Source organism: Parathielavia appendiculata (genome assembly GCF_033297405.1).
Source record: "Parathielavia appendiculata strain CBS 731.68 unplaced genomic scaffold N657scaffold_6, whole genome shotgun sequence".
Taxonomy (NCBI): Eukaryota; Fungi; Ascomycota; class Sordariomycetes; order Sordariales; family Chaetomiaceae; genus Parathielavia; species Parathielavia appendiculata.
Genome location: NW_026944225.1, coordinates 1,634,701 through 1,661,851, shown reverse-complemented (window position 1 = coordinate 1,661,851; position 27,151 = coordinate 1,634,701). Strand labels below are relative to the sequence as shown.

Genomic DNA, 27,151 nt, shown 5'->3' with positions numbered 1-27,151 from the left:
GAAGACGCATCGGCCATTGATCTGCGGTCTCCTCTGCATTCACCCCCGCGCTCAACTTGCCCTCCGACAGCCGCGCCGAACCGTCCCACATAACGTTGGATTCACCCCTTTCATCCTCTCAGGAGAGGACCATCAAGGAAACGCCTGCGCCGGCACGAGGACGCTTTCCGAGATGCACCAGGCATTTCACCACCACATTTTGGCCAGCCGAGACGAGAGCAATGAGGCGTCGGCCGTTTCGGCGTGCGAAATTTCGCCCGCGAGTACCAACTACTGGGGCCTACGTATCGGCTCCATCTTCGTCATCTTCGCCGGTTCTGCGATTGGTGCTCTCTTACCGGTCTTTCTGGCAAGGACCTCCAGATTGCGCATACCGAAGCTTTGCTTCTTCATCGCCAAGTACTTTGGCACCGGCGTAATTCTGGCAACGGCCTGGATGCATCTTCTCTCGCCGGCGTCGGATAACCTTCGCGACCCGTGCCTCGCAGACATCTTGCCTGACTATGACTGGGCTATGGCCATTGGTCTGATGACAGTCATGGTCATGTTCCTCCTGGAGATCATCGTCTCGCAATTCGACTTTGGTTTTGGCTCCGCCCACAACCACGGTCAGGGGACCGGCAACCGTTCGGCCCAGAATGCAGAAGCTGGTGGCTCAGACAAATCCTTCGAAACCTCCACAGCCGCTAAAGGCAACACGGAGGCGACTGGGCCCGGTTTCTTCGACAAGAGCAAGCTGCCCGTATCAGGAAACGACGTCAGCTACCCGCCCGGTGGAGGGGACCACCTGGGTCACCAGCGGGACCACATCGAGGGCGACGCGCACGCCAACTACGCGGCGCAGATGACAGCCATCTTCGTCCTCGAGTTCGGCGTCATCTTCCACTCCGTATTTATCGGTCTGACACTCGCCGTTACCGATAACTTCATCATCCTCTTCGTCGTGCTGGTCTTCCACCAGACCTTTGAAGGCCTCGGTCTCGGCGCCCGTCTCGGCACGGCCACCTGGCCCCCCGGCTCCCGTCGGTGGACGCCGTATCTGCTGGGATTGTTGTACGCCGTCAGCACGCCCCTTGCCATTGGGATGGGGCTTGTCGCGAGCCAGTCCTTGGCGCTGGAGGCGGCCACGAGCAGGGTTGTGAACGGCGTGTTTGATGCCATTAGCGGTGGCATTCTCATGTATACTGCGCTTGTCGAGCTGGTGGCGCATGAGTTCATGTTCAATCCGGAGATGCGGAAGGCGGGCTTGGGAATGCAGCTGTCCGCGTATGGCTGTGTTGCGCTCGGGGTGGGGTTGATGGCGATGCTGGCGAATTGGGCCTAAGAGGACGATTTACGGAGTAACGGGGTGTTTGTATGGTTAAACTGTTTGTGTACATACCACATGTATTGTATTGTACCCCTGGGCTGTTGCCGGCATGGGCGGTCACTCTTTCAAGGTGATGTAACCATGATATGCTCAAACTGGCAATGACCGGAGGAATGGGAATGAGGTGGCTATGTGCTCGGAACACTGGAGAACGCATGTTCTGGAATATAATAGAGAGGCAGTGTTCCTGTGATGGCTACCTGATATCTAGAGCAGGCATTTTTATCTCACACATTTGGCGGTCGCGTCAAGCATTTTCTTGTTTTGAAGTCAAGATCAAAAACATGTCTGCATTCATCTGCAATAACTGTCTTATGATGGCAAGAAACCATAAGTTGATACCCTCCATGACCCGGTACTGGCATTGCCCCAATGGCAGATCCATCCCTTCCTTCAGTTAACCTCCAGGGGTGCCACCGAGCCAGTTTGGTGGACCAAAAAGACCCGCGCAGTAACCCAATCACCCTCCTTACTTGGCTGCTTAGTAACGCCAACGATTCTCTTTGGGGCGTGAAACTAAAAGAATGGCCTGGTAATGGCCCAGTGGCTCCCTTTTGAAAGCAGTTGTGATGCGAAAGCAAAGTAGCAAACAGCTTGGTGTGACGAGCTTATCCCGTCCCACGGTGAATTTCTGGGGGGAGTCCGGAGGGGCCGTAATGTAAACAGCGGAAACAAATGCTTCCGGCTTTGCCCATTGTGCCATTTGATCCTCTGAATCAGGAGACAGCGTTCTTGCCCGGGCTGGTAGGGAGCATCATGGACCATGCGCCGCTTCTTCGAGGACAAAGTTACCATGACGAATGGGGTCGGTCGTCTCATTCCCCTGTGAGGACCCGAGAATCAGGGGCGACAACAGCAGCTGTTGCCCCTCACGGATTTGCAAGCCGTTGGCCTCGGAGGCGCTTGAACTCCCGGGCAAAGACGCTTCTGGCTGCGAGCTTCTCAACTCTATTCAACCGGGCAAGAGTTGTGCTCGTGCTGGAGGCCTTCGCCACCCTATTGTTGAAGGTGACTCTGCTGTTCCCACGCCCGTGGTCGGTGGTCTTCTTCTGGGGGATGACGGCAGGCGAGCCACGCCCGCTGTACGCAAAACGCCTCAAGTTGAGATTTATGATCGCCTGCTGAATCTTCTTACCCGGTTTCTTGGCCTTTCTCTTTTGTACCCTGGCCGAGGATGAGTTAGGCGCCATCTCGCGCTGACCGGCGGCTGAATGAGGCCTGCAGACGTCGGAGACAGAAACCTGGTCGTCCTCGGCTCGAATTTCTCGGGGAATGGAGCAGAGGTGTAACTCAACCGATGGACGCGAAGCTGGTGAAGATTCGAAGAAGCCCGAACGGCCTGCAATGGTGGAGACCGGCTCGCAGACCTCCAAGGCGGCCCTGTGAGGTGAGCCTGGGCTTGAGATCAAGGCCGGTTGGAGTTCAACAGCCGGGACGCTCCTCCTTTCGTCGTCCTCCTCTTCACCTTGAATGTGATTTGATGTTTGGGTCGGCCGCGACTGCGATGTTACGCTGTCGTGGGAAGGCCAGGAGAATTCAAAACTTGAGCTCGGGGTCTGCGAATTCACGGGCACCTGCGCCCGCTTGAGCGGCTTTCCATAGAGGCGGCCAGTTGATGGCGATATAAACCTTCTCCAATCCTCCCCACAGGTGAGTACGGCGAGATAACATCGACAAAATCCGAGATTACTGGGGGTGGGCTGGACGCGGTTGCTGGCTGCATACCGGGCCTTGTCTTGTTCTTCTCCCAGGTATGTCGCGTCTGAGCATCGCAATCGTCATCGTCTTGCAACAAAACGGGTTCGCCGTTGTGAGCCTCTGTGGTTTCTGGTTTTGTATCCGTTCCCGCCTCCTGGTCATCACGCTCCTCATTGGGTTCCTTGCGCTGTTGTTCACCAAATACCCGAGTGCAACGTTTGCATGGGCACTTCTTGCACCCAGCAGGGCCCTGACGCTGTCCCTTGACAAAGAAGGGCCGCCGTTCGACGTGTATTGCGATTCCGGTTACCTCGTTGATCCGGCCCAGGAAGTCCCAACACTGGAGTCCAAGTCTGTTAGTTACATTGCCTGGAAGACATGGGCGGGACTCACATTGTCGCATGGTTTGTGATCCAACAGAATCCACGCGCGTTTCCATTGTTCCGGGACAGCGGCATTTCGTAGGTCGCCCATCCGTGTGTAGTCCGTGGTGCCAAGAACCGCCTTCAACGCGGCGATGATCCAGAAGACACCTAATTTTTTTTCCTGTTCCATGTTCAACATTACGGGAGAATAGAGATGTATCGTTCCGTTCCACTAACCGCATGGCAAGCGACAAAACGCCCTATATCCTCGGGAAGGGCCTGCCCGTTTTTGTCTCGATAGGAGGAGATGAGCGTAAACTCCAGCAGGCGGCCAAACTTGTGGACAAGGTGGATGTATTTCCCGTTGTCGAGGACATTCGGGTCCCTCTTCGGGTTGGCCATCCACCCGCTGGTAGCGCCAATTCTCACCTTTGGGTTTGTCGCGGAAGCGATGAAGCCAAAGGTGGTCTCCGCCTTGTTCCGGTCACGAACTGCATGTCCGGTTTCAGCACTTTTGACTTTTTGACCATATTTGAGAAGTGTGGTATGGCCGAACTCATGTGCCCCTCCTCGGCGACTGAACAATGAGTGTGACGTCAGCAACTCGGTGCTCCCTGAAGAATGGAAGAAAAAGAAGAAAAAAAAAAAAAAGGAAACGGGAACGCAAACCAAGACTCCAGAGCAACAGGGTGCCGGAGTATCTTGCCAATCCGCGCCCGGCGGTGGTGTTGGCAGCGGTGTTGCCTACTCAACGAGGATAAGAGCCCAAGACTCTTATACCGGTCTAGCTTCTTAATGAATTGACTCGCCCTGCAGTAATCGAGTGCTGAGCGCCCTCGACGATCCTTCGCCTGAGGCGAAGCGCCGCTCTGAAGTAGCAGTCGGAAAATGGCCAGCCGTCCAGTGAGCACAGCTGCCATGAGCGGCGTGCTTCCATCGACGTCGCAAGCCTCAAGAAGAGTCGCATCTTTTCTCTCGGCTAGAAGGCTTTGGACTCGCCGGATATTGCCCGAGACAACCGGTAACTCGCTTAGCCCGATGGCCGCAAGAGTCTCGTCGCGAGACCGGTTCATTTGGGCTGGTATATGGAAAGGAGGGAGGACCGATATTGTTGTCATGGAACGTGACTATCAACCTCCTCAGAAAGGAGGTTACAGCTCTTGGAGCTATCAACAAGCACTGAGACAAGGCCTCCTTCCTGTTCATGACGGCACAAGGCATTTTCAGCAGGACAATGCTCGGGTACACACTTCAGCGTCTTCGACAGAGTGGCTCCTCAACCATGTAATCGAGGTCCTTGAAGACTGGCCAGCTCACAGCCCAGATCTCAATCCAATTGAGCATATTTGGGCCCTGTTGAAACGGAAGATGAAAAAACTATATCCTGACATATGGGAGCTCAAGAAAAATCAACTGGATATTGCTGTATTCGTTAGGTGTCTGAAGGAGTGTTGGTGGGCCATCGACCAGGCTCAGATCGACCGGCTTATTAACTCGATGCCCCGGCGGCTGGCCGCAGTCAAGAAGCCAGGGGTTGTTGTACAAAATATCGTAGGCCGGAACCAAAGCTTCAAACTATATGTATCTGCATTGCCAGCAATTGTGCCTGTGGCCTGTTATTTCGACATAGATGTCTTAGTCATAATGCTAAAAATTTTGTGGCTGGGAGTAGTTAGTGTGAGGTGGGCCAGACTTTTGGACCCCCACTGTATCAAAGCAGAAAGCAGGAGTCGTGTGGTGTTCAGTGATCGTACCGAGTCGGCAAACTTCAAAAACCAAAGGAATGGCATCAAGATCCAGAAATCGTTTCTCTGAAACGGTAACCAAAGAAGGATTTCACGCCCGGTAAAGACTCTGTGTTCCCACTCGAGTCGGGATGCGCTAGTGATTGCACGTCAGGAAAGGAAGCAGTTTCCGGCTACGGGTAGAAGTGGTGATTCTCAAGGAAGGGACGGGAAGAAAGATAAGGGAAGTGTATGCGCGAGAGAGGAAATTGTGTGTGTGTAGAGAGAGAGAGTGAAAGATAAGAGGGAGCGTGAGAGAAAAGTGACGGTACGAGAGGGAGAGAGGAAAAGGTCGCAGGATGACTGAGAGTTGGAGGTGAGAGTTGGAGGTGAGAGTTTGAGGTGAGAGTTGGAGGAGGCGAGAGTTGGAGGTGAGAGTGAGAGGACGCGACAGTGAAGGGAATGTTGGAAAAGAGAGCGCGAGGAGGAAATTTCCATGATGTGGAAGAAACGAACCGCAATAGCCGTCAAGTTGAGTTGAGGAAGCAGTTGACGCGTTGCGCGATTGGGCGAATGCGAGAAATTAGCAGCAGCCAGAACCGCCAGTTTTGCGAGCGAGACCCAGCATAGAGTTTAGGCAATGACTGTCAGGTAACCAGGCCAGGCTCATGTGATCAAGCAAGCCAGCAATCCCATTATTGACGCCGAAACCAGATGCTACCGGGAATCATGACCAGACCCAACCCACGCAGTAGAATCAACTGCGATGTCCGCCCGGCGCGCCCCGACCTCATTCAAGAACCGGGGAATGCAGAACACTCAACCAGAGTGTTTCGTTTACTCCTCATCCTCCTCCTCCTCCTCATCAGCCTCGGCAACAGTTTGGGCGATCCCTGTGTATCCCTGTCAGAACCGAGTTCCACCATTACCGATCCGAAAGAACTTACGGTCCAAATCACGCTGACCCTGCTGGGTGATGCGGCGGCCACCCTTCTCTTCATCCTGCTCCAGGACCTGGATCTTCTCGAGGGACTGCATGATCTTGCGGTCGACGCTGCCGCTGGCATCAACGTGCTTGGAGGGCCGAGTGCCGCGGTTCTTGGCACTGCCATGGACCTTGCGGAGACGGCCAACACCGACGGTCTTCCTCAGGTAGACGTGGCGGGCGACGGAGGCAGCGCGAACGTAGTACCAGTCGATATCCTGAGGAGGCATCTCCTTGGCGGCACCGGTCTTGACGGTATCGACCCAACCTGCAATGAAGTTCGTGTCAGATGCGGTTTGCTTGATCGAGGTATGTCGGGCGGTCGGTATTGGAGGGTGGGACTAACCGGGCACAGGGAGCTTGCCCTGGCGCTTCAAGAAAGCCGCGTAAGCCGCTATGAGGCGTTAGCTTTGCACAAGAGAAGTCAGGCGCCCGAGACACAACCTACCGACAAACTTGTGAGCCTTTAGGATGGCAGCAACATGATTAGCAAAATTCCGTCTTCAGAGATCTTTCGACCCCCTCACGCCTGCTCCCTTGATCTTCCAGGTTGCTGCTGTGATGGCCAGCAGCCCATCACCGTCGGCCAGTGCGACCCTCGCGGGAGGACTTGTGGCGTCCCGAACAGCGAAAGATAGGTTGGCTCTGGGTCGCAGAGGCCATTCTATGGCGGAGAACTGCAGTGACTTACATCGACATCGCGAACGGTGACACCTCCAGGCATTTTGGCGATTGTTGAATGGGATCTGGGCGGAGATGGTGGGATTGTTCGTTCGTGATGGTGCGAGTTATCGTCGATGTGGGATAAGCCGAGCCGAATTGGAGGACGTCCGCAAAATTTCGAGTGGGGAGCTAGGCCGGGTCTTGGCACGTCCTGGCGGCTTAGGGCTCCAAGCCCTGCGTAGCAGAAAGCGAAGGAACCCTATCCCTTCAGCTCTTGCAACTTGTTCGTCACTGGCCAGTGCACTTTCAGCGGTTCAGACTTTGGTGATGGAGGCGATTCAACGAATTGGAGTCAAGCGGATACATGCACCATCCACAGGTTGTGAGCACGGCTGGCTCGAAGCCTGGCTTCCTTTCATCAAAGTTGACTTCAGGTTCGAAGGGAGACCGTAGCCTGTTCCAGAATTACTACTGGACCGGTAAGCTGACCCATCTCCTCAGCTTCTCAAAGCATAGAGATCAGCAAGACCGGCTGCAACAAGGGCCTAGCGTTCCGGGTTGCTGGAAGTCTGTTTGTTTCTACCTTACGGAGAAACATTAAGCCTCACTTTGCAAAGAAACATCCAATGCAATCCAGGTCTCCTACCAGGGAACAGCATTGAAGAGCCATGCAGCCGAACAAAGATGGATTGAAACTGAGATTGCGCTTAGCACCAGAGCCGAGGATGAACACGACATTATTCAAGGAGTAATCGTACTGAGGAGCTGGGCCCATCCGCTGGACAGCCCTGGACCAACGGCAGCAGACCATTGCGGTCCCTAGATGCCCTGCTCGGTGTTGTCGGTACACAGAGTACGGACAGCACACGCCGTGGAAACACGACAAGGGGTTCATCGATGCAGAAAAATGCATGCCCCTTGTTCCGAGATGCCAAACATGAGACAACCGCTGTGCCTGTCGTCTGTTCTGCGCGTCCCAAAACGAGTGGTGCGGCCTGGTCCCCCGGCCTTGGCGCCGCCTGTGACAGGTACCGTTTCACCATCCCAGTCTCCTCTCTGCAACCGCTGCTAAAGCCCAATAAAGTTAAATAATAAGCAGCATGTTTGGCGCTGGATAGGATTCCGCGATGTGCCACAGGGATGCTGCCCCCCTTGCTGCTCCAACAGAGTGGTTTCTTCGTCGTCAATCAACCGCCCTCCACACTGCCGCTGACCCCGTGGCCATGCCGAGTGGAAAGGTAATTAGATACCTCCAGCAATCACCAAGGGACTTCTCTCCGAGCTCTACCATGCGGACCAGTGTTGCTCGACCTAGTGTACAATACTCCAGTTGCAATACTCCTTACACTGCCCGCACGACTTTGGGCCTGCACGTCAACGGCGCCATGAAACCCCACTGCGAAGACTAAGGATTCTCGCTGACCCTTGGGCGAGAGATGCCATGATCCGTTGGGCCTTTCAGTGAGCAAGCTGACTCCTGAGCCAGCGCTTAATCTGCTCGCAGGATGAAGCTATCGTGGGGATAAGTAGTCCCATCGGCCCGCTCCCTTGTTTTGCCTTTTCCACACCAGTCTTTCTTTGAGTTGCTCTGCTGGCGTGCTATCTGTGAATAGCGTCGTTCCTTACCTTTCTACTTTCCTTTCGTTTCTTGACCAGCCTGCTGTGCGGGACTCTATTCCCTTCTTGGCCTCTGGAGCACCCCTTGACCACACGTTCTCTCCCTTGCGACATGGTCTCTACCCTCTCTTCACTGCTCGCCTTGGCCGCCTTGGCTGGTGCCACTCCCCTCCGTTCTCGAGCCGTGGATTCATTGAATGAAGAAGCCACTGCAGAAGCCCATCAGCGAGATGGCACGGCCACTCGGGCATTCTCTAACGTCCAGATCAAGGTAAGTATTTCAACATGAAGCTGTAGCCGACCTTGGCTGACAATGGGCATAGACGTCGGACGGCAAATGCCTTTTTGTTGACAAGCTCTCGGGCGACTTTCGCGCCAACTTGACTCCAATTCAGGTCGCTGACTGCGGGTCGACCGATGGACAAGGCTGGGACATCGTCACCGCAGGCAAGCACATTGAAGGCGACAATGTAATGCTTATTGTCAGCACCTTGACCCAGGCCTGTTTCAACTTTGATCCGCGTCGCCGGGGAGGGAACCAGGTTTTGCTCTTTTCTTGCGGCGGCCGAGCAGACGGAGGTAAGGGATTTCCTAACGCACTTTGTAGACTTCTTTTGGCTGACAGTTTCTCAAGGCGGGGAGATAACCAACTCCCAGCTCTTCGCCTTCGACGGTGGTGCTGGCCCACTCTCTTTCCAGCCCAAGAACCAGGCGGGATCTTGTCTTGTTGTCAAAGGCAATGTCATTGACGTCGCCAACTGCAACGACGGTGATGCCAATCAATCCTTCAGTTTCGGGGACGCCGCAGCAGGGGGTGGTAACAACAACAACGGCGGCAACAACAACAACAATGGCGGCAACAACAACAACTGTGCCGGCAACAACGGTGGCAATATTATCAATGCAAGGAGGTCAGCCTCGAGCTGCACCCCCTCTACACGTACGATAACCGTTGCGCCCACCCAAAGTGAGGGCAGCACAGCAAAACAGACATCGACTGCCGCTGCGGCGCAAACGACAGGCATCACCCCCGCAGACGGGAATGGAGGTGCCGAAGGCGGAGCTGGGACGGGCGGTATCCCAACAGTGAACCCCACCGATCCGGTACCCGTGTCTCGGGCCGGCGGCACGCTGCAGCCCACGGCAGCGGCCGAGTCGCACGAGCGAGACGAGACAGCCACGCGAGCCTTCAGCGGCGTCTCCATCCGCGCACCGAACGGCCAATGCCTCTTCGTTGACCCGACAGCAGGTGACTTCCGCCAGAATCTGATCCCGATCTCCCTGGTGGACTGCTCTGGCTCCCCCAACGAGAAATGGGATGTCATCACCGAGGGCAAGCACAACAAGCCGAATCCGAATCGCCCCGCGGCCTTGGTTGTTAGCGCATTGGTACGTGTGCCGGCATGAAGGCGCTTTCTTGGGAGACAGTGCCGGGCTAACCTGTTCCGCTCACAGACCCAGGGCTGCATCAGCTTCGATGGGAGACGTCAAGCGGGCGATACCGTCACCTTGTTCTCTTGTGGCGGGCGTGCTGATGGCGGTAAGCGCCTCTACCCTTAGCTTTATTTCTTCGACTGCTAACGAGTCGGAAGATGGTGAGACGGATGGCAATCAGTTGTTCCCCTTCATCGGACAGACAAGCTTCGCGTTTGCGCCAGGAAACGAGAACAATCGGACCTGCATCCTGCCTGGGAATGGCAGGCTCGAATCAGGTTCGTGCCCTGACGATGGCTCTCAGCTGTTTTCCATCTTCGAGTGAAGTGGAAGTTGGCGGTATCCATGCTCCTGGACTTGCAAATTAGGGGGCTCAGGGGGTGGCATCAAAGACAGACCTGGAGACGCTCCAGGCCTATGTTTTTATTCGATTCTGTTTCAAGTGTATTGTACCCATCCGTTTGACTTCTGTATGAAATAGATGGCATAGTCGATTCTGTTCCATCAACGCCCAAATACTTCCAAGCTGTACTTCGCTTATGGACGTGATGGGCTGTCTCTCTAAAGTAAAGGCGGTATAGCTGATTGACAGGAATACAGCCAGGTGCGTCTGATGGCGAGACTCTACGGATAAGATGCCTGGTAACCATCTGTAAGGTATGGTTCGAATGCGGCCCCACTTTAGCCTGCCCGCCGCTTGCAGTAAGTTACCAGGGCCTTGGAACTGACATCATGCCGAAATTTTACGCTTACCGCAAAAACCGCTCGATATCCAATTGAGGTCCCGGATCCGCCATCCCGACTGACAAATACGGGTTTCGCTGTACACATCGCACAACCCGGTCACTGCACCACACATGTCGCGACTACGCTGTTCCAACGCGCCTACCACGGCCGGCCTCTTCGTGCAGCTCAGCATGCGCCGACAGCTCCATCCAACCGGGCTTCCCATCTTGGATATCCTCCTGCCTTTCCGTCGTTTGGCAGCTGGCGCGCCCGCCGTCCGCGCCTACGGTGTTGTGTCGACCACAAGACCCGCCGAGGCACGCCATCCGGCCCCATCCCCAACGACATTCTTGAACAACAAACAATGGGCAAGCGCGACACCACACATCCACCATCCGACGAAGACAAAGGCCCGTTCGATACCTGTCTGCCGTCCCATCCGGCTATTCAGCACCTCTAGGCCCTGGCGAGCGACACACGCCATCTTCAACCCACAAAAAGACGACGGCGGCAAGGAGATGATGCTAGAGATCACCCCTCGCGCAGCAAAGGTATTCATTTTCTAGCCCCCATGCACCACCGTTGTCTCACCACAACAAAAACTAACCCCCATACCTTCCCAGCGCCTCACCGAAATCATGACCAGAGATTCCAACCCGCACCTCGCTCTTCGCATCCAAGTTGAATCTGGCGGCTGCCACGGCTTCCAATACTTGATGAAGCTCGTAACCCTGCCCGCAGCTCTGCCCACCAAGAAGGACTCACCGGCGACCCCCGCGGCAGCAGAGGATGATGACAACGCCTCGGCCACGATCCACGAGGACGACACCGTATTCACGTACACTGCTGAGGAGGACAGCTCCTCACCACCAGCGGACTTGACAGGAGCGCCCAAGATCATTCTGGACCAGCCATCGCTGGAATTATTGAAGGGAAGCAAGGTCGATTTCACCGTGGAACTCATTGGGTCGCAGTTCAAGATCGTGGACAATCCCTTGGCAACAAGTAGTTGTGGATGTGGCACGAGCTTTGACATCAAGATATGATGTTGGGCATTGATTGGGACGGGTTGACAGCGGTCTGCATTTTAGATAGACTGTTGTACACTACTGGAGACATAGACACGAGAAGACATGACAGGCAACAGCATAGTCGGGCTAAAACATGCGCAACTCTGTAGCATTGGGCCCTACCCTGGCCAACAGGGAACAGGCTAGGTCACATGTCCTAGGGCTGAATCAGTTGTGACGCGCAAGAACAAGATCGTCTTTAATTCATTCCCTGTGAGCCACCCTGGCTTTCACGTCAAACGCCGAGTACCCATGCCAGTTCCTATGACCGAGAGACAAACCTCGCAAACCCAAAGCAAGCTTTTTTAGTTCATCTGCCGGATCAGGGCGTTGATGTGCTCCTCCCGGTTGCCAAGGTCACCACCCTCAATGAAGTGCTTGAACTTGCGGGGGCGGAAGCCGCCGTTGGGGTTGCTGAGCTTGAAGGGCCACAGGAAGTTGGAGGCCTGCTTGAAGTTGGGGCCGACGGTGTAAATCTCGTGGATGAGATCCTCCATGCAGATGATGCCGTACTTGCCAAGGTTCTCCTCGATGATGGCGTTGTCGGTGAGGGCGATGCGCTGGCCGTTCACCTTACCATAACCGCGCTTGTAGATGAGCTCCTTGACGCTCTTCAGGTTGGGGTAGCCATAGGCAACCCAGGGCTCGACGACCTTGATCATCTCGGCTGTGGCCTTGGTGACGCGGACGAAGACACCGTTGTTGATCTGAAGAAGGCGGAGAAGCTGGAGGATCTTGCGCGGCTTGGGGGGGATCTTGTTGATACTGACAAATTGTCAGTCATTGAAACCCGGCGAGAAGAGATAATCAGCCTACCCCTTGATGCGGATGACGAAGATCAGCTTGGCCTCAGCAGGGATGTAGAAGGAGCCGTCCTGCTTGGCAACGCGGGCAAGGCGGATCTTCTCCCGCTCGGCATCGCGGTACTCCTTAACGTACTTCTCAGCACGCTTGAAGATGACGCCGCGCTTCTCCTTGTTGGCCTGCCAGTATTGTCAGCACAAGCTCTGGCCATGTCCTGAGTGACCGCAAAGTGGTTCCCGCGAAGTTCGATCAGACCCGAAAGATGGTATAAGTTTAGCAACAGCATTGACCTGGGTCTAGTCGCTAGGTGTATTGTGCATCATGTCGTGCAGGAAGGCGGATAGACAAAGGAACACCGACCTTCTTCCGCTTCTCCTGCTCAGCGGCGCGCTCAGCGCGGGCCTTCTCCTGCGACTTGCGCTTCTTCAGGAGAGTCTCGGGAACGAGAACATCATTCTGGGTCGGGACGGACCTGCGCGTTCAGATTAGTACGTGATCCGACATACCGCGGTATGTGGTAGAGCGCCGGTGGAGAATTGCTGCTCAAGTGCGACATTCTCTCGTGGCTGACTCGATTGTCGAGCGTTGACAGATGGAATGCTCCCGAGACGAGCGCACCATTCCTGGCCACCTCATGGTCTCTAGAGCGTTACCATCCGTCAACACCTTGGACAGGTCCAAGAGATTATTGCTCGCGTTGGTGACCGAGGCCATCAGCTCAAGAGGTAGCCTCTTGACCAAGACCGGGAGAACCAAGCGGCACTGAATTCAAGGGAGAAGGAAGAACCTTCAGCCCCAACACCCCGCGACACATCTCTCAGTCTGCAAGCCCAATGGCCTGAAGGAAAGAGGGAGAATCGTGAGAGGGATCGAGCTGGAGCGATGCCCGGATCCAGTGCGGAAGCCGAGAAAAGCATCCAGTTGAGAGGATCACGCCAATCTGCAGAATCTCGTCAAGCGACACGCGACGGTACCGTTCAGGATTTGAAGGAAAGAATATGGGGTGAGGCATACGTGGTGGCAGCCATCTTGTCGGATTGTCGACCACTTCGGCGTCGCTGAGGTTGTCGTCTGCTTGGTTGAGGATCGGGGAAAAGAAAATCGGCTGGTGGGCACGAGAAAAGCTCGAGGGATTAAGTCAAGGTGGGTCCTCGGTACGAAGGCACTTAGGGCTTGAGCCTGGAATTTTCAATTTTCGCTGAGATCCCCGCTTTCTGCAGCCCCTCACCGCCAGCCTCAACAGGGCATTCATCACCGCACTCGTCAAAATTCCGCCGAAGTCACTGTCGACTGGTGTATCCGCAAGAACAACAACCGCCAACTCTCAAACCACCAGATCACAGTCAAGATGCCCCCCAAGAAGGCTCCTCGTGCTCCCCAGGAGAACATCTCCTTGGGCCCCCAGATCAGGGAGGGTGAGCTCGTCTTTGGCGGTAGGTGACCTTGCTTCCCTCTCTGGTCGTGGGGATTGTCGCTAACAGGCTGTTGAATCACAGTTGCCCGTATCTTCGCCAGCTTCGTAAGCATTTCCCTCGCCCGGGTCAGTTTGTGACAATAGCTAATTGCGTTAAGAACGACACCTTCGTCCACGTCACCGATCTCAGGTTCGTACACCGCTGAAGCACTCTCCCATACGGAGGGAAAGAGGAGCCATGGGCGACTCTGCAATCCCGCATAGGATCTCGACATCCATGGTTCTGAGGCTGACGTTCTGGGTGATTCCAGCGGCCGTGAAACCATCTGCCGTGTGACTGGTGGTATGAAGGTCAAGGCCGACCGTGACGAGTCGTCCCCCTATGCCGCCATGTTGGCTGCTCAGGACGTCGCGGCCCGCTGCAAGGAGCTCGGCATTACTGCCCTTCACATCAAGATTCGTGCCACCGGTGGTATGTTTTACACAAGGCTTGTCTTCTACTCGGCTGAGTGACCGATTGCTAACTTTACGGCTCCGACAGGCAACGGCACCAAGACCCCCGGCCCTGGCGCCCAGTCTGCTCTCCGCGCTCTTGCCCGTTCCGGCATGAAGATTGGCCGCATTGAGGACGTCACCCCCACGCCGTCCGACTCGACCCGCCGCAAGGGTGGTCGCCGTGGTCGTCGTCTCTAAACAGCTACCGAGGCGAGTGGTGGTTGGCTTTCTGGAAAGCATTCGATTCTGGTTTGGGGTTTTGCTGTGGCGTTGACAAATACGAGGGGAACGGCCTGATATTGCCTGGTCTCCATATGCTGGCGCTTGTCACATGTTGCTTATGGCACACCTGCAGCAGATACAATGAAGAATCAAGACGGGGCTACGAAGGTAGCCCGGAACAACGCTGCCTTGCGTCTAGGTCACTAGCGACTCCGAGTCATCGGTTCTTTTCCAGAAAGCAGACATTCACGCGGCCCGGTTCTCAGTCATGTGCCTCAATGTCCTCTCTGCATGTCGCAGGCTTCAGTATCCTGAACGATGGTTGGGCATAACCTGTCCTGGTTTTGTTGTAATTGTCACAGCCAGAGCAACGTGGAAGGTTTGCCATCAAGGTCACGACACTTGGACGAACGGGACCCCCTTTTCGCCAGGCAGAGTCTGGGTTATGTCTGAGCGTATTAGCTGGTCAAAGATTCACCTCACTTATCAGACAGGTCTTAAGAGGCACAGTTATCCAACTCCACGCGGACAAATAGGTAGCCTCTTCTTTGGTCAACCAAATCAGTACAGACAAAAATAGCTCGAGGAAACTAGACCCAAGAGGTCCACTCCAGGGCTTCATTTGGATTGGCCGTGGTGTTTCCCAGGCGATGCCACATAGTTTTCCGCACTTGTGAAACAGCCTTCACTTTCTCTACCGGCTCCTACTGCGGCACTCCCACGTTGTGGTGAGTTTTTCAACCTGCCAGTGTTTGAGCATCACCAGCTGGACAACCAACCGATTAGTGGACAACCGAAGTCACGCGTGGGGTTCACAAACAGTATGTAGTATCGCCTGCATTCCCTGGTCTACCGTGGCGCGAAGCACAAAACACACCGAGGACCAATTTTGATACGTAACATGCCCAACCCTGAAATGCGAAAGCAAACGAAAGTCATCCATGTATTCCCCCACCAGTATCATCCCAAGCCCTAACCACGCACCGCAGCGCCCAAAGCACCGCCCGTGAATTGCGTACCGCCAGCCTGCCGCTGGGGATTGCCGCCGGTGCGTGTACCGCCCCTGCCACCGCCCCGCTGACCGCCGCCCCTTTGGCCGCCTTGCCTGCCATCCTTCCTGCTGAACGCGTTCGCCGACCCTTGCGTCCTCACCTCGAGCGTGCGCTCATTGGTCTCGATCAGAGCGCTCGCCTTGTCCGAGAGAGCCAGAGCCAAGCTCTGGAGACGGCTGAGCTCCACACCCTTGCGGAAGATGACTGTCTTGGTAACCTGATCAAGAGCAGCAGCGAGTTCCTCGTGGCTGATCATCTTGCTGACCACGGCAGAAACCTTGATTGGGTCGAGCTCGAACATTGTGCTGAGCGTCTCAATCGCCAGCGTGTCATAGAAAGGCGCATACGTGAAGAGATATGTCCGCAGCCCCTCCTCTTGTATCTGCTTGGCAAGCATCGCCTTGATGTCCTCGGCGCTGGGCATCAAATCCCAGATCTTGATGCTGTGGATGAATTGGGTTGCCTTCTTCCATTCACCAGCCGCCAAAGCCTTGGACGCCTGCATGACGTGGTCTCGAGTGTTCTCGGGCGGGCCCGTGAAGATTTGCCTCTCGTGATACTCAAGCATGCGACGGTACGTCTTGCTGATGACGCGCTTCTTGATATCTGGCGAGGAGCCGATCTGTGCCAGGAGCGGAATCTCGAGGAGCATGCTGCATGTCAGGTAAACACACTCGAGAAGCTCTAGGTTGATGTGCATGTGGAAGGGAAGCTGCCGTTGCTTCTCAAGCCGCTCCTGCTCTGGGCTGACTTGACTGAACCGCTGCATCATCATACCCTGAGCAAGAAGCTCCTTTTGGCGTCCGCTGCCACAGATGTCCTGTAGAGTGTTCTGAGCATCGTACACCAAACCTCTCCGGAAAGCGCAGAGGCCGACTTGGACCAGGGTGCGGTTGTAGAGAATTTGGGTCGCAACGTCGAAGTTGGCGATGTTCTCTTGCAAATGCGAGGTGAGCATCATATCGCGGGCCCTGTAGTACTCGTTATGCAACGCTAAGAAGTAGATCTGGCAGAGCATGGCACGAGCACGGATGATGCCCTCGCTGTTGTTGAACAGATAGTTGCACAGCGTATGAATCAGTTGGCTGGCGTCGCCCGAAAGACCGCGAGGAGTAATCGCAGAATCGATGCCGCTAGAAACCTGCTTCCAAGAGTTCTCTTCCAGAATTCTAACAACTTGGGCCGGCTGAGACAAGTTAGCGGAATAGATCGAGCGAAGGACAAATTGCTGTGCATAACATACCTTGAAGTAAACGTGATCAAGGCGCCGCTGGATGATGCGGTTCAAGCTCTCCTGCGGAATCTCCAGGGACGCGTCCTTCTGGATGGTCTCGTAATAAAGAAGACCCCGCAAGATGATGGTGTACAGGGACGCCTCGTCGGTCAACCTTTCAATGTACTCCGAGGTGTGAGGGTCGATGTTCTGGAGCGAGCGAACAAGTTCGTCATCCAAGCGCTCGATGTAGGAAACCACGCTGCCGGGTACTTTGATGTACTTGTCATCAGGTCCCAGGACAGGAGTCTTGTCATCGTCATCCCACTCCTCCGCGTTCTCGATCACTACATGGTCCTTGTGTGTTTCGAGAAGCGAAAGCAAAGCGGACAATTCCCTCTCGGCAGCCTTCCAGTGCTCCAAGGGCATCGAGGTCGCCGTGCCAACACCAAGATCGAACCGAGTCGAAACCAATGTCTGCAGGACTCGGATCTTGAGATAAGGTGTCTCAGCAACCTTGTTGAGTTCTTCCATAATCCTGATCTGTTCATTGCGATCGGTGTTCTTCCTGCCTCTTGACTCGATGATGGTGCGGAGGTGCTTCTGGATGCTCTCGGGCGAGAATGGAATAGCCTTGCCACGCTTGTCGACTCTAGCAAAGCCCTTGTCCTCATCCTCGGCCGCTTCGTCTGCAGCCGGCGCCTCTTGGAACCTGACTTTGGTAGGCTTCGGTAGCGGGGCGACCTCCTCGTCCGACTCCATGAAGGCATCCCTGTCGTTCCTGAACGCATCAATCTGGGACTGGTATTCCTTGTTGTTCTTCTTGATGCGCTGTTTGACGGCATTGAGACCGCGGGCAGCGGTGGCGTTCATTTTCTTGGGTGTGACCTTCTGCTTCGCTAAGGTCTCATTCAAGAAGTCCTCCAACTCGGAGATGCACTTGATGTACGACTTAGGAGCCTTGCCGCCATCTTGAAGCTTGACGACCTGACGGTTGAGCTTGTCGAATTCTAACCCCAGTTAGTCTTCATCCACCCCGCCACTCTGATCAAGGGCGAGCATACCATTCGCGATAGAGCCCCAATCGTTGATCTTTTGGCCGTTCTGGATGGCGGTGATTGTTGCCTCGAGCTCGTCAAACCGCTTGTCTTTGGCACTCTTGACCTTGGTTGCGCCCTCCTCTTCGCTCTCCTCGCTCTCGGATTCTGCTTGGTCGACTAAGAAGCGGGATAAGCCTTTCTTTGCCGGCCCAGCTTCATTATCGCTGGACTCTTCCTCCTCATCCTCCTCCTCAGAGGACTCCTGCTCCTCCTGCTCCTCCTCCTCTTCCTCCTCAGAGGTGGAGTACAGCTCCTCCTCGTCAGTGCTGCTCTCTGACGAGCTGTCGTCGCCGGCACGGAAGAACCGAGACATGGTGAAAATCGGTTCCTGTTTTATGCGCAAGGTCTGGTCGGGTGTTGTTGATGCGCTTCGCGATGTGTCGCGACGTCGTGGCTGGACAGGCGATTGCGAAAATACGAGAATAGTGGAGGGGTCGAGATTTATTTTTCAGTGGTGATTTGGTGGGGCCTCAATTTGGGGCTGGTTTGGCAAACCACTCCGCTATCGCCACAATGACACCGGTTTTGAATGTCAAAGCACTCGTACTGCGGAAGAAGAAAATTGATTGTGCCCCAGGACTCTGAGCATGAGAATCACAGATTTCTGACCGACAACCTAGCATCGTCCTTGTGATGCACTGTTTTCAATGGTGACTCCCCAGCCACAACAGTCAGGTGATACGGCACGTGTGGTCATCTTACGTTACCAGTCCCTCGCTTGTATTCCACAGTATGCGCCCCTAGGTACCGCATGCTCTTATCGGGGCCTACGAGATAACCGGGACTCGGCCGGTCTGCGCGCTAGTTAGCAACTTCGCGCCACTGTTGTCACGAGAGAGCTCCCAGTTTTTTTTGTACCGACATCAGCCAAGTTTTGGCTTCATCAAACCATCACTCCACAACCCGCGCAATCACCTTCTCTAACTGTTAAGTAATTCGCGCCGTCACTAACTGGTTCATGGAGAGTTTCTCCATTTTCACTCTCTATTGACACCGGCACCGCCGCGCAGAGCGCAGCCGCGACGAGCAATCCCAGCGCGAAGAGACATCACCTTAACGCTGCCTGGTGGTGTGTCGGTGACGCTTATCCGAATTGTTATCACCATTCGAGATGTCTTCGCTCCCGCCGCCGCCGCCGCCTCCGGGCTGGGGCCCTCCTCCTCCTCCGCCAACCCCTCCCCCGCCGGCGCCCCCGTCTTCTTCCCTTCCCCCGCCTCCGGCGATCCCAGCGCCGCCGCCGCCAGGCTACCGTCCCCCGACTGACGCCCATATCGCCAAGTTTGCGCAGAAGAAGAAGGAATGGCTCCGTATACAACGCAACCGCTTTGGCGAGAAGCGGAAGGGCGGCTTCGTAGAGACACAAAAGGCCGACATGCCTCCCGAACACTTGCGGAAGATCGTCAAAGATATCGGGGATGTCTCCCAGAAAAAGTACACCAGCGACAAGCGCAGTTATCTCGGCGCGTTGAAATTCATGCCACACGCCGTCTTGAAGCTGCTGGAGAACATGCCCATGCCGTGGGAGTCGGCCAGGGAAGTCAAAGTTTTATACCACGTCAACGGCTGCTTGACCCTCGTCAACGAGATCCCTCGCGTCATTGAACCCGTGTTCTTCGCACAATGGGCCACCATGTGGAATACCATGGCCAAGGAGAAGAGGGACCGGAGATTGTTCAAGCGCATGCGGTTCCCGCCGTTTGATGACGAAGAACCCCCGTTGTCTTGGTCCGAGAACATCGAAGACGTTGAGCCGTTGGAGCCTATTCAGATGGATCTTGACGAGGAGGAAGAGGCGGCTGTTTACGAATGGTTCTATGACCACCAGCCGCTGCTGGACACCCCCCATGTGAACGGGCCAAGCTACAAGAGGTGGAATCTGACGCTGCCACAGATGGCCGCTCTGTACCGTTTGAGTCGGACACTGGTGTCCGACGTGGTCGACCCAAACTACTTTTACCTCTTTGAGCTGAAGAGCTTCCTCACGGCCAAGGCGTTGAACGTGGCACTCCCCGGTGGCCCGCGCTTTGAGCCTCTCTACAAGGACATCGATCCCAACGACGAAGACTTTGGCGAGTTCAACGCCATGGACCGCATCATCTTCCGCAACCCCATACGCACCGAAGTCCGCGTGGCCTACCCTCACCTCTACAATGCGCTGCCGAGGAGCATCCACCTGTCCTGGCATTCTCACCCACAGGTCGTCTACTCCAGAGCCGAGGATCCCAGTCTCCCTGCCTTCTACTTCGATACCAGCATCAACCCGATTTCTTCCAGGGCTGTTGTTCCCAAGAATATTACAGTGAGCCATGAGGATGAGCTCTTTGGTCAAGGCAGCATCGAAGAGCCAGAGGAGGAGGCGTTCGAGCTCCCAGCCACAATTGAGCCTTTCTTTGCGGACGAGTCTCTAGCTACCGAGGACACCGCCGCTGCCATTGAGTTATGGTGGGCACCCTTCCCCTTTGACCGGCGGTCTGGCCGCATGGTGCGAGCCCAGGATGTCCCGCTCGTCAAGCACTTCTATCTGGAACACTGCCCGCCCAAGCAACCAGTCAAAGTCCGCGTCTCCTACCAGAAGCTCCTGAAGACCTACGTACTCAACGAGCTACACAAGAAGCGGCCCAAATCGCTACAGAAGCAGAACCTGCTCAAGACCCTGAAGCAGACAAAGTTCTTCCAGCAGACGACAATCGACTGGGTGGAAGCCGGCCTTCAGGTCTGCCGCCAAGGCTTCAACATGCTCAATCTCTTGATCCATCGCAAGAACCTCACATACCTCCATCTCGACTACAACTTCAACCTGAAGCCTGTCAAAACATTGACGACCAAGGAGCGGAAGAAGTCACGATTCGGAAACGCCTTCCATTTGATGCGCGAGATCCTGCGCCTGACCAAGCTCATTGTGGATGCCCAGGTGCAATACCGGCTCGGGAACATCGATGCGTTCCAGCTCGCCGATGGCATCCACTATGCATTCAACCACGTCGGGCAGCTGACCGGTATGTACCGGTACAAATACAAGCTCATGCACCAGGTCCGTACTTGCAAGGATTTGAAGCATTTGATCTACTACCGGTTCAACACTGGCGCCGTCGGCAAAGGGCCAGGCTGTGGCTTTTGGGCGCCTTCCTGGCGGGTCTGGCTGTTCTTCATGCGGGGCATCATCCCGCTGCTCGAGCGTTGGCTAGGGAATCTTCTCTCGCGTCAGTTCGAAGGCCGCCACAGCAAGGGTGTGGCCAAGACCGTGACGAAGCAGCGTGTCGAGTCGCACTTTGACTTGGAGCTGCGTGCTTCGGTCATGGCCGACCTGATGGACATGATGCCGGAAGGGATCAAGCAGAACAAGGTCAACACGGTTCTGCAGCATTTGTCCGAGGCCTGGCGGTGCTGGAAGAGCAATATTCCCTGGAAGGTCCCCGGTTTGCCCGCCGCCATTGAGAACATTATCCTGAGATATGTCAAGGCTAAGGCGGACTGGTGGATTTCGGTTGCCCACTACAATCGAGAGCGCATCCGCAGGGGTGCCACTGTCGACAAGACCGTGGCCAAAAAGAACGTGGGGCGTCTCACACGGTTGTGGCTCAAGGCGGAGCAGGAGAGACAGCACAACCACATGAAGGACGGTCCGTATGTCTCGTCCGAGGAAGCCGTGGCCATTTACACGACAACGGTCCATTGGCTCGAGTCGCGCAAGTTTTCGCCCATTCCCTTCCCGAGCGTCTCCTACAAACACGACACCAAGATCCTCATTCTGGCACTTGAGCGGCTGCGGGAGGCGTATTCCACCAAGGGCCGTTTGAACCAGAGCCAGCGTGAAGAGTTGGCTTTGATCGAGCAGGCCTACGACAGCCCTGGTACCACCCTGGAGCGGATCAAGCGCTTCCTGCTCACCCAACGTGCCTTCAAGGAGGTTGGCATTGATATGAACGACAACTACAGCACCATCAATCCTGTCTATGACATCGAGCCCATCGAGAAGATCAGCGATGCGTATCTCGACCAGTATCTCTGGTACCAAGCGGACCAGCGCCATCTCTTCCCTGCCTGGATCAAGCCTTCGGATTCTGAGGTCCCGCCGCTCCTCGTCTACAAGTGGGCGCAGGGCATCAACAACCTCGACAAGGTCTGGGAAACGACGAACGGCGAGTGCAATGTCATGATTGAGACGCAGTTGTCAAAGGTCTACGAGAAGATTGAGTTGACGCTGCTCAATTCACTCTTGCGACTTATCATGGACCACAATTTGGCCGACTACATCACGGCCAAGAACAACGTCACGCTCACTTACAAGGACATGAGCCATGTTAACAGCTACGGCTTGATTCGTGGTCTTCAGTTCTCTGCCTTCGTCTTCCAGTACTACGGCTTGATTCTCGATCTTCTCCTTCTCGGTCCCCAGCGAGCGAGTGAGATAGCGGGACCTCCCCAGAATCCCAACGACTTCCTCCAGTTCCAGGATCGTGAGACGGAAACAAGACATCCGATTCGGCTCTACACCAGATACATTGACAAGATTTGGGTATTTTTGCGGTTCACCGCCGATGAGTCCAGAGACCTCATTCAGCGATTCCTGACGGAGCAGCCTGACCCCAACTTCGAGAACGTCATTGGCTACAAAAGCAAGAAGTGCTGGCCCAGGGATTCTCGAATGCGGCTCATGAGACACGACGTGAATCTTGGCCGGGCCGTTTTCTGGGACCTTAAGAACCGGCTTCCGAGGTCGGTCACGACGATTGAGTGGGAAGACACGTTTGCCAGCGTCTACAGCAAGGACAACCCCAATCTCCTCTTCTCCATGTGTGGCTTTGAGGTTCGCATCTTGCCCAAGCTTCGCAACCAGAATGACGAGTTCCCCGTCAAGGACAGCGTTTGGTCGCTTGTGGACAACACAACCAAGGAACGGACTGCACATGCCTTCCTGCAGGTGACGGAGGAGGACATCCAGAAATTTAACAACCGTATCCGCCAGATCCTAATGTCATCCGGCTCTACCACCTTCACCAAGATTGCCAACAAATGGAACACCGCTCTGATCGCCCTGTTCACATACTACCGCGAGGCTGCCGTGTCGACAGTCAACCTTCTTGACACAATTGTCAAGTGCGAGACAAAGATCCAGACACGTGTCAAAATTGGCCTAAACTCGAAAATGCCCTCCCGTTTCCCGCCGGCCGTGTTCTACACGCCAAAGGAACTCGGCGGCCTTGGCATGCTTTCGGGCTCGCACATTTTGATTCCAGCAAGTGACAAACGCTGGTCCAAGCAAACCGATGTCGGTGTCACGCACTACCGTGCGGGCATGTCCCACGACGAAGAGACGTTGATACCGAATATCTTCCGCTACATCATCCCATGGGAGGCCGAGTTCATCGATTCGCAGCGCGTGTGGACCGAGTATTCGCAGAAGCGACTCGAGGCAAACCAGCAGAACCGGAGACTCACGCTTGAGGATCTAGAAGACAGCTGGGATCGCGGTTTACCCCGAATCAACACCTTGTTTCAAAAGGATCGCAGCACGCTGAGCTTTGACAAGGGGTTCCGTGCCCGGGCGGAGTTTAAAATCTACCAGCTCATGAAGAGCAACCCCTTCTGGTGGACCAGTCAGAGACATGACGGCAAGCTCTGGAATCTCAACGCATACCGCACCGATGTCATCCAGGCACTGGGCGGTGTTGAAACCATTTTGGAGCACACTCTCTTCAAGGCGACGGGCTTCCCGTCCTGGGAAGGCCTGTTTTGGGAAAGGGCTTCGGGCTTTGAGCAGGTTAGTTCCCTTCCTTTCCTTTGCCGTTCATCCTTCCCCTTTGGGGTTCTCACTCCAGTTCGCCGTTCCCTTTCCTCTACTCTTAGACTCCCTCGGTTCGGTAGAAATAAACTGACAAGGTTGCTAACGCGTCTGCTTCACAGTCCATGCAATTCAAAAAACTGACCAACGCCCAACGTTCCGGTTTGAACCAAATTCCGAACCGGCGCTTCACGCTTTGGTGGTCACCAACGATCAACAGAGCAAACGTGTACGTGGGTTTCCAGGTGCAGCTCGATCTTACTGGAATTTTCTTGCACGGCAAGATTCCGACCTTGAAGATCTCTCTCATCCAAATCTTCCGCGCCCACTTGTGGCAGAAGATCCATGAGTCTGTCGTGATGGATCTCTGCCAGGTCTTCGACCAAGAGTTGGAGGCTCTGAGCATCGAATCGGTGCAAAAGGAGACCATTCACCCTAGAAAGTCGTACAAGATGAACAGCTCCTGCGCGGATATCCAGCTGTTCGCAAGTCACAAGTGGAACGTCACCCGCCCATCACTGCTCTTCGACAACAAGGATGTGATCGAGGCAACCACGACAAGCAAGTTCTGGATTGATGTGCAACTCCGCTATGGCGATTACGACTCGCACGACATTGAGCGATATGTCAGGGCGAAGTATCTTGACTACACCACGGACAGCATGAGTCTGTACCCATCACCTACGGGTTTGATGATTGGCATTGACCTGGCGTATAACCTGTACTCGGCTTACGGTCAGTATTTTCCTGGCTTGAAAACGTTGATCCAGCAGGCCATGGCCAAGATCATGAAGGCGAATCCTGCGCTCTACGTCTTGCGCGAGCGGATCCGCAAGGGGCTGCAGCTCTACGCGTCCGAGAGCAACCAGGAGTTTTTGAACTCTCAGAATTATTCCGAATTGTTCAGCAACCAGACACAGCTCTTCATCGATGACACCAACGTCTACCGGGTCACGATCCACAAGACTTTTGAGGGCAACTTGACAACGAAGCCGATCAACGGAGCCATCTTCATCTTCAACCCGCGAACCGGCCAACTCTTCCTCAAGATCATCCACACGAGCGTCTGGGCTGGGCAGAAGCGTCTCGGCCAGCTTGCAAAGTGGAAGACGGCTGAAGAAGTCGCAGCCTTGATTCGATCGCTTCCAGTCGAAGAGCAGCCCAAGCAGCTCATCGTCACCCGCAAGGGCCTGCTTGATCCTCTCGAGGTCAACCTTCTGGATTTCCCCAACATCTCCATCCGTGCCTCGGAGTTACAGCTTCCTTTCCAGGCTGCCATGAAGGTTGAGAAACTGGGTGACATGATTTTGCGCGCCACCGAACCGCAGATGGTGCTCTTCAACCTCTATGACGAGTGGCTGAAGAGTATCTCGTCGTACACGGCATTCTCTCGCCTGATTCTCATTCTGAGGGCGTTGCATGTCAACCAGGATAAGACGAAACTCATCCTGCGACCCGACAAGACGGTGATCACGCAAGATCACCATATCTGGCCATCGCTCTCAGATGATGATTGGATCAAGGTCGAAATGCAGCTGAGAGATCTGATCCTTAACGACTACGGCAAGAAAAACAATGTGAACGTGTCCAGTCTGACGACCAGCGAAGTTCGGGATATTATCCTGGGTATGGAGATTTCGGCGCCGTCTTTGCAGAGGCAGCAGGCGGCCGAGATTGAGAAGCAACAGCAGGAGCAGCAGCAGCTGACGGCTGTCACAACCAAAACTCAGAACGTGCACGGGGAGGAGATTATCGTCACGACAACGTCGCAATTTGAGCAGCAGACGTTCGCGTCCAAGACGGAGTGGCGCACGCGGGCCATCGCCACGTCCAACCTGCGCACAAGGGCCAACAATATGTACGTGGCGCCGGTGGATAGCGACGTGGACGACATCACGTACGTGATGCCGAAGAACATCCTCAAGAAGTTCATTACGATCGCCGACCTCCGGGTTCAGGTGGCTGGATACCTGTACGGCGCCTCGCCCGCCGACAACGACCAGGTCATGGAGATCAAGTGCATCGTCTTGGTCCCGCAGATCGGCGGGTTACGCAACGTCCAGCTGCCGCAGAATCTCCCGCAGCACGAGCTGCTCAAGGGCATGGAGCCGCTCGGCGTCATCCACACAATGTCCGGCAACGAGCTCCCCTACATGTCTGCCATGGACGTCACGACCCACGCCAAACTTGTCGATGCCCACCCGACTTGGGATGAGCAAAAGACGCTCACGGTCACGGTGTCGTTCACGCCTGGTAGCGTGTCGCTCTCCGCGTGGGCTCTCACCCCGCAGGGCTTCAAGTGGGGCCTGGATAACAAGGACCTCGGCAGTGACCAGCCGCAGGGCTTCACGACAGCCATGGGCGAGAGGCGGCAGCTGCTGTTGAGTGACAAGTTCAAGGGGTTCTTTTTGGTACCTGACGGCGGCAAGTGGAATTACAGCTTCATGGGGAGTGCGTTCAGCGGGCTGGAGAAGAAGCCAATACATGTCAAGCTGGACACGCCCATGCCGTTTTATAGTGATCAGCACCGACCTATTCACTTCTCGAGCTTCAATGAGTTGGAGGATATTTGGGTTGATAGGCAGGACAACTTTGCTTAGCCAAGTTGCTGTCTGGTGACAGGAGAAACGGGAGCGGCTTGCGGACTGGCGGGCATCAAGCAGATGAGAGTGGCCTCGGGAGCGACATCAAGTTGTTTCATCAGCTCTCTTGGACTCCGATTGGCGTTTATTTGTTAATTGTATTATGTTGCTTCGGGGGTTGCGTCACGTATGTGGTTTGCGCGCGGTCTCTTATATCTCTGGAACGAAGGAATACTGTAACATGGTTTTATGTATGTACCTGTATATGGTAGTGAGGGATGGAAATAATGACCAAAATTCTATAAAGAGAAGGTTCTCATCTAGCAGAAGTGTGTTTGTTGACTGCGTTGAGGGAACTAGTCTGGCCCGGATTTGGAATCTGGGAGCCCTCCGGTCGGCTCAGTCATCCGCCTTGCGGGACGACGATAATCGCACACGGAAGCAACCAATGAGCCAGGAATCGAGGCCAGGGCGGACACAACTGTCGGAGCTGATTCAGCTGCCCTGCTGGTATGACCGCCAGAGATTGTGTTCAATGCGTTCATGCGCTTAGCTTCACGATGCTTGCCTTTTTGGGGAGAGCTAGCTGGTCAGGAAATGGAATGCAAATCGCGATGGGCACGTGCTGTGGACAAGGGCTCGGAGGCATCGATGTTTTGAACAGCCCGTGGGATTCTCACTACCCAGCTTGCCTCAGCTTTTCCAGACTTGCTGAAAGAAAGTTCGCGGCCGCTTCGATTTGGTTTTCATGCATTGACGCCGTTTGATGGGCGTGCCAAGACCCCCTGGCAGGAGAAATCTCCGATGAAGACATTTTTAGGAGGTACTCGAGTGGA

At 55.1% G+C, this 27,151-nt stretch overlaps 10 protein-coding genes across 10 annotated transcripts; 6 read left to right on the top strand and 4 right to left on the bottom strand.

The window, feature by feature from the left end:
* Positions 1-172: 172 nt before the first annotated feature.
* Positions 173-1,324, top strand: N657DRAFT_634190 (ZIP zinc/iron transport family; the record flags this gene model as incomplete). The annotated part of the gene is made up of 1 exon (XM_062791257.1): positions 173-1,324. The coding sequence occupies one exon, from the start codon at positions 173-175 to the stop codon at positions 1,322-1,324; it is 1,152 nt and encodes a 383-aa protein (XP_062647815.1).
* A 2,103-nt stretch (positions 1,325-3,427) lies between these two features.
* On the bottom strand, positions 3,428-4,505 carry N657DRAFT_572866 (uncharacterized protein; the record flags this gene model as incomplete). The annotated part of the gene is made up of 3 exons (XM_062788915.1): positions 3,428-3,613; positions 3,670-4,009; positions 4,102-4,505. 3 exons carry the CDS (start codon positions 4,503-4,505, stop codon positions 3,428-3,430), a joined length of 930 nt encoding a protein of 309 aa, XP_062647814.1.
* Positions 4,506-5,993: 1,488 nt separating this feature from the next.
* N657DRAFT_573614 (ribosomal protein S19e) lies at positions 5,994-6,865 on the bottom strand (the record flags this gene model as incomplete). Its single annotated transcript, XM_062788983.1, has 5 exons — positions 5,994-6,049; positions 6,104-6,409; positions 6,488-6,535; positions 6,590-6,605; positions 6,833-6,865. The coding sequence occupies 5 exons, from the start codon at positions 6,863-6,865 to the stop codon at positions 5,994-5,996; spliced, it is 459 nt and encodes a 152-aa protein (XP_062647813.1).
* On the top strand, positions 6,755-7,640 carry N657DRAFT_440181 (uncharacterized protein). The gene is made up of 2 exons (XM_062787377.1): positions 6,755-7,238; positions 7,306-7,640. The coding sequence occupies exons 1-2, from the start codon at positions 6,898-6,900 to the stop codon at positions 7,403-7,405; spliced, it is 441 nt and encodes a 146-aa protein (XP_062647812.1). The 5' UTR covers positions 6,755-6,897; the 3' UTR covers positions 7,406-7,640.
* Positions 7,641-8,373: 733 nt separating this feature from the next.
* N657DRAFT_440038 (uncharacterized protein) lies at positions 8,374-10,211 on the top strand. The gene is made up of 5 exons (XM_062787376.1): positions 8,374-8,692; positions 8,745-9,000; positions 9,056-9,810; positions 9,877-9,961; positions 10,014-10,211. Exons 1-5 carry the CDS (start codon positions 8,534-8,536, stop codon positions 10,178-10,180), a joined length of 1,422 nt encoding a protein of 473 aa, XP_062647811.1. The 5' UTR covers positions 8,374-8,533; the 3' UTR covers positions 10,181-10,211.
* A 392-nt stretch (positions 10,212-10,603) lies between these two features.
* Positions 10,604-11,792, top strand: N657DRAFT_439652 (uncharacterized protein). The gene is made up of 2 exons (XM_062787375.1): positions 10,604-11,132; positions 11,205-11,792. Exons 1-2 carry the CDS (start codon positions 10,713-10,715, stop codon positions 11,625-11,627), a joined length of 843 nt encoding a protein of 280 aa, XP_062647810.1. The 5' UTR covers positions 10,604-10,712; the 3' UTR covers positions 11,628-11,792.
* Positions 11,639-13,524, bottom strand: N657DRAFT_619395 (60S ribosomal protein L7). The gene is made up of 4 exons (XM_062790564.1): positions 13,470-13,524; positions 12,816-12,927; positions 12,468-12,634; positions 11,639-12,416 (listed from the first exon to the last, which is right to left on the bottom strand). Exons 1-4 carry the CDS (start codon positions 13,481-13,483, stop codon positions 11,957-11,959), a joined length of 753 nt encoding a protein of 250 aa, XP_062647809.1. The 5' UTR covers positions 13,484-13,524; the 3' UTR covers positions 11,639-11,956.
* A 279-nt stretch (positions 13,525-13,803) lies between these two features.
* On the top strand, positions 13,804-14,562 carry N657DRAFT_573151 (uncharacterized protein; the record flags this gene model as incomplete). Its single annotated transcript, XM_062788943.1, has 5 exons — positions 13,804-13,888; positions 13,952-13,974; positions 14,028-14,059; positions 14,181-14,341; positions 14,411-14,562. 5 exons carry the CDS (start codon positions 13,804-13,806, stop codon positions 14,560-14,562), a joined length of 453 nt encoding a protein of 150 aa, XP_062647808.1.
* Positions 14,563-15,122: 560 nt separating this feature from the next.
* Positions 15,123-18,583, bottom strand: N657DRAFT_619388 (uncharacterized protein). Its single transcript, XM_062790563.1, has 3 exons — positions 17,916-18,583; positions 16,882-17,861; positions 15,123-16,824 (listed from the first exon to the last, which is right to left on the bottom strand). Exons 1-3 carry the CDS (start codon positions 18,262-18,264, stop codon positions 15,559-15,561), a joined length of 2,595 nt encoding a protein of 864 aa, XP_062647807.1. The 5' UTR covers positions 18,265-18,583; the 3' UTR covers positions 15,123-15,558.
* Positions 18,584-18,817: 234 nt separating this feature from the next.
* Positions 18,818-26,608, top strand: N657DRAFT_619385 (PROCN-domain-containing protein). Its single transcript, XM_062790562.1, has 2 exons — positions 18,818-23,712; positions 23,856-26,608. Exons 1-2 carry the CDS (start codon positions 19,063-19,065, stop codon positions 26,331-26,333), a joined length of 7,128 nt encoding a protein of 2,375 aa, XP_062647806.1. The 5' UTR covers positions 18,818-19,062; the 3' UTR covers positions 26,334-26,608.
* Positions 26,609-27,151: the final 543 nt, after the last annotated feature.

Coding starts and splice junctions, on each gene's coding strand:
- N657DRAFT_619388 (XM_062790563.1), bottom strand. CDS start 18,264: ATGTCTCGGTTCTTCCGTGCCGGCGACGACAGCTCGTCAGAGAGCAGC. Junction 17,862..17,915: donor TTGGGGCTCTATCGCGAATG/GTATGCTCGCCC, acceptor AACTGGGGTTAG/AATTCGACAAGCTCAACCGT. Junction 16,825..16,881: donor TTGATCACGTTTACTTCAAG/GTATGTTATGCA, acceptor AACTTGTCTCAG/CCGGCCCAAGTTGTTAGAAT.
- N657DRAFT_439652 (XM_062787375.1), top strand. CDS start 10,713: ATGTCGCGACTACGCTGTTCCAACGCGCCTACCACGGCCGGCCTCTTC. Junction 11,133..11,204: donor TCACCCCTCGCGCAGCAAAG/GTATTCATTTTC, acceptor ATACCTTCCCAG/CGCCTCACCGAAATCATGAC.
- N657DRAFT_440181 (XM_062787377.1), top strand. CDS start 6,898: ATGGTGGGATTGTTCGTTCGTGATGGTGCGAGTTATCGTCGATGTGGG. Junction 7,239..7,305: donor TTCATCAAAGTTGACTTCAG/GTTCGAAGGGAG, acceptor CCATCTCCTCAG/CTTCTCAAAGCATAGAGATC.
- N657DRAFT_619385 (XM_062790562.1), top strand. CDS start 19,063: ATGTCTTCGCTCCCGCCGCCGCCGCCGCCTCCGGGCTGGGGCCCTCCT. Junction 23,713..23,855: donor GGGCTTCGGGCTTTGAGCAG/GTTAGTTCCCTT, acceptor TCTGCTTCACAG/TCCATGCAATTCAAAAAACT.
- N657DRAFT_440038 (XM_062787376.1), top strand. CDS start 8,534: ATGGTCTCTACCCTCTCTTCACTGCTCGCCTTGGCCGCCTTGGCTGGT. Junction 8,693..8,744: donor TCTCTAACGTCCAGATCAAG/GTAAGTATTTCA, acceptor CAATGGGCATAG/ACGTCGGACGGCAAATGCCT. Junction 9,962..10,013: donor TGGCGGGCGTGCTGATGGCG/GTAAGCGCCTCT, acceptor ACGAGTCGGAAG/ATGGTGAGACGGATGGCAAT.
- N657DRAFT_619395 (XM_062790564.1), bottom strand. Junction 12,635..12,815: donor AGCAGGAGAAGCGGAAGAAG/GTCGGTGTTCCT, acceptor CAATACTGGCAG/GCCAACAAGGAGAAGCGCGG. Junction 12,417..12,467: donor TTCGTCATCCGCATCAAGGG/GTAGGCTGATTA, acceptor ACAATTTGTCAG/TATCAACAAGATCCCCCCCA.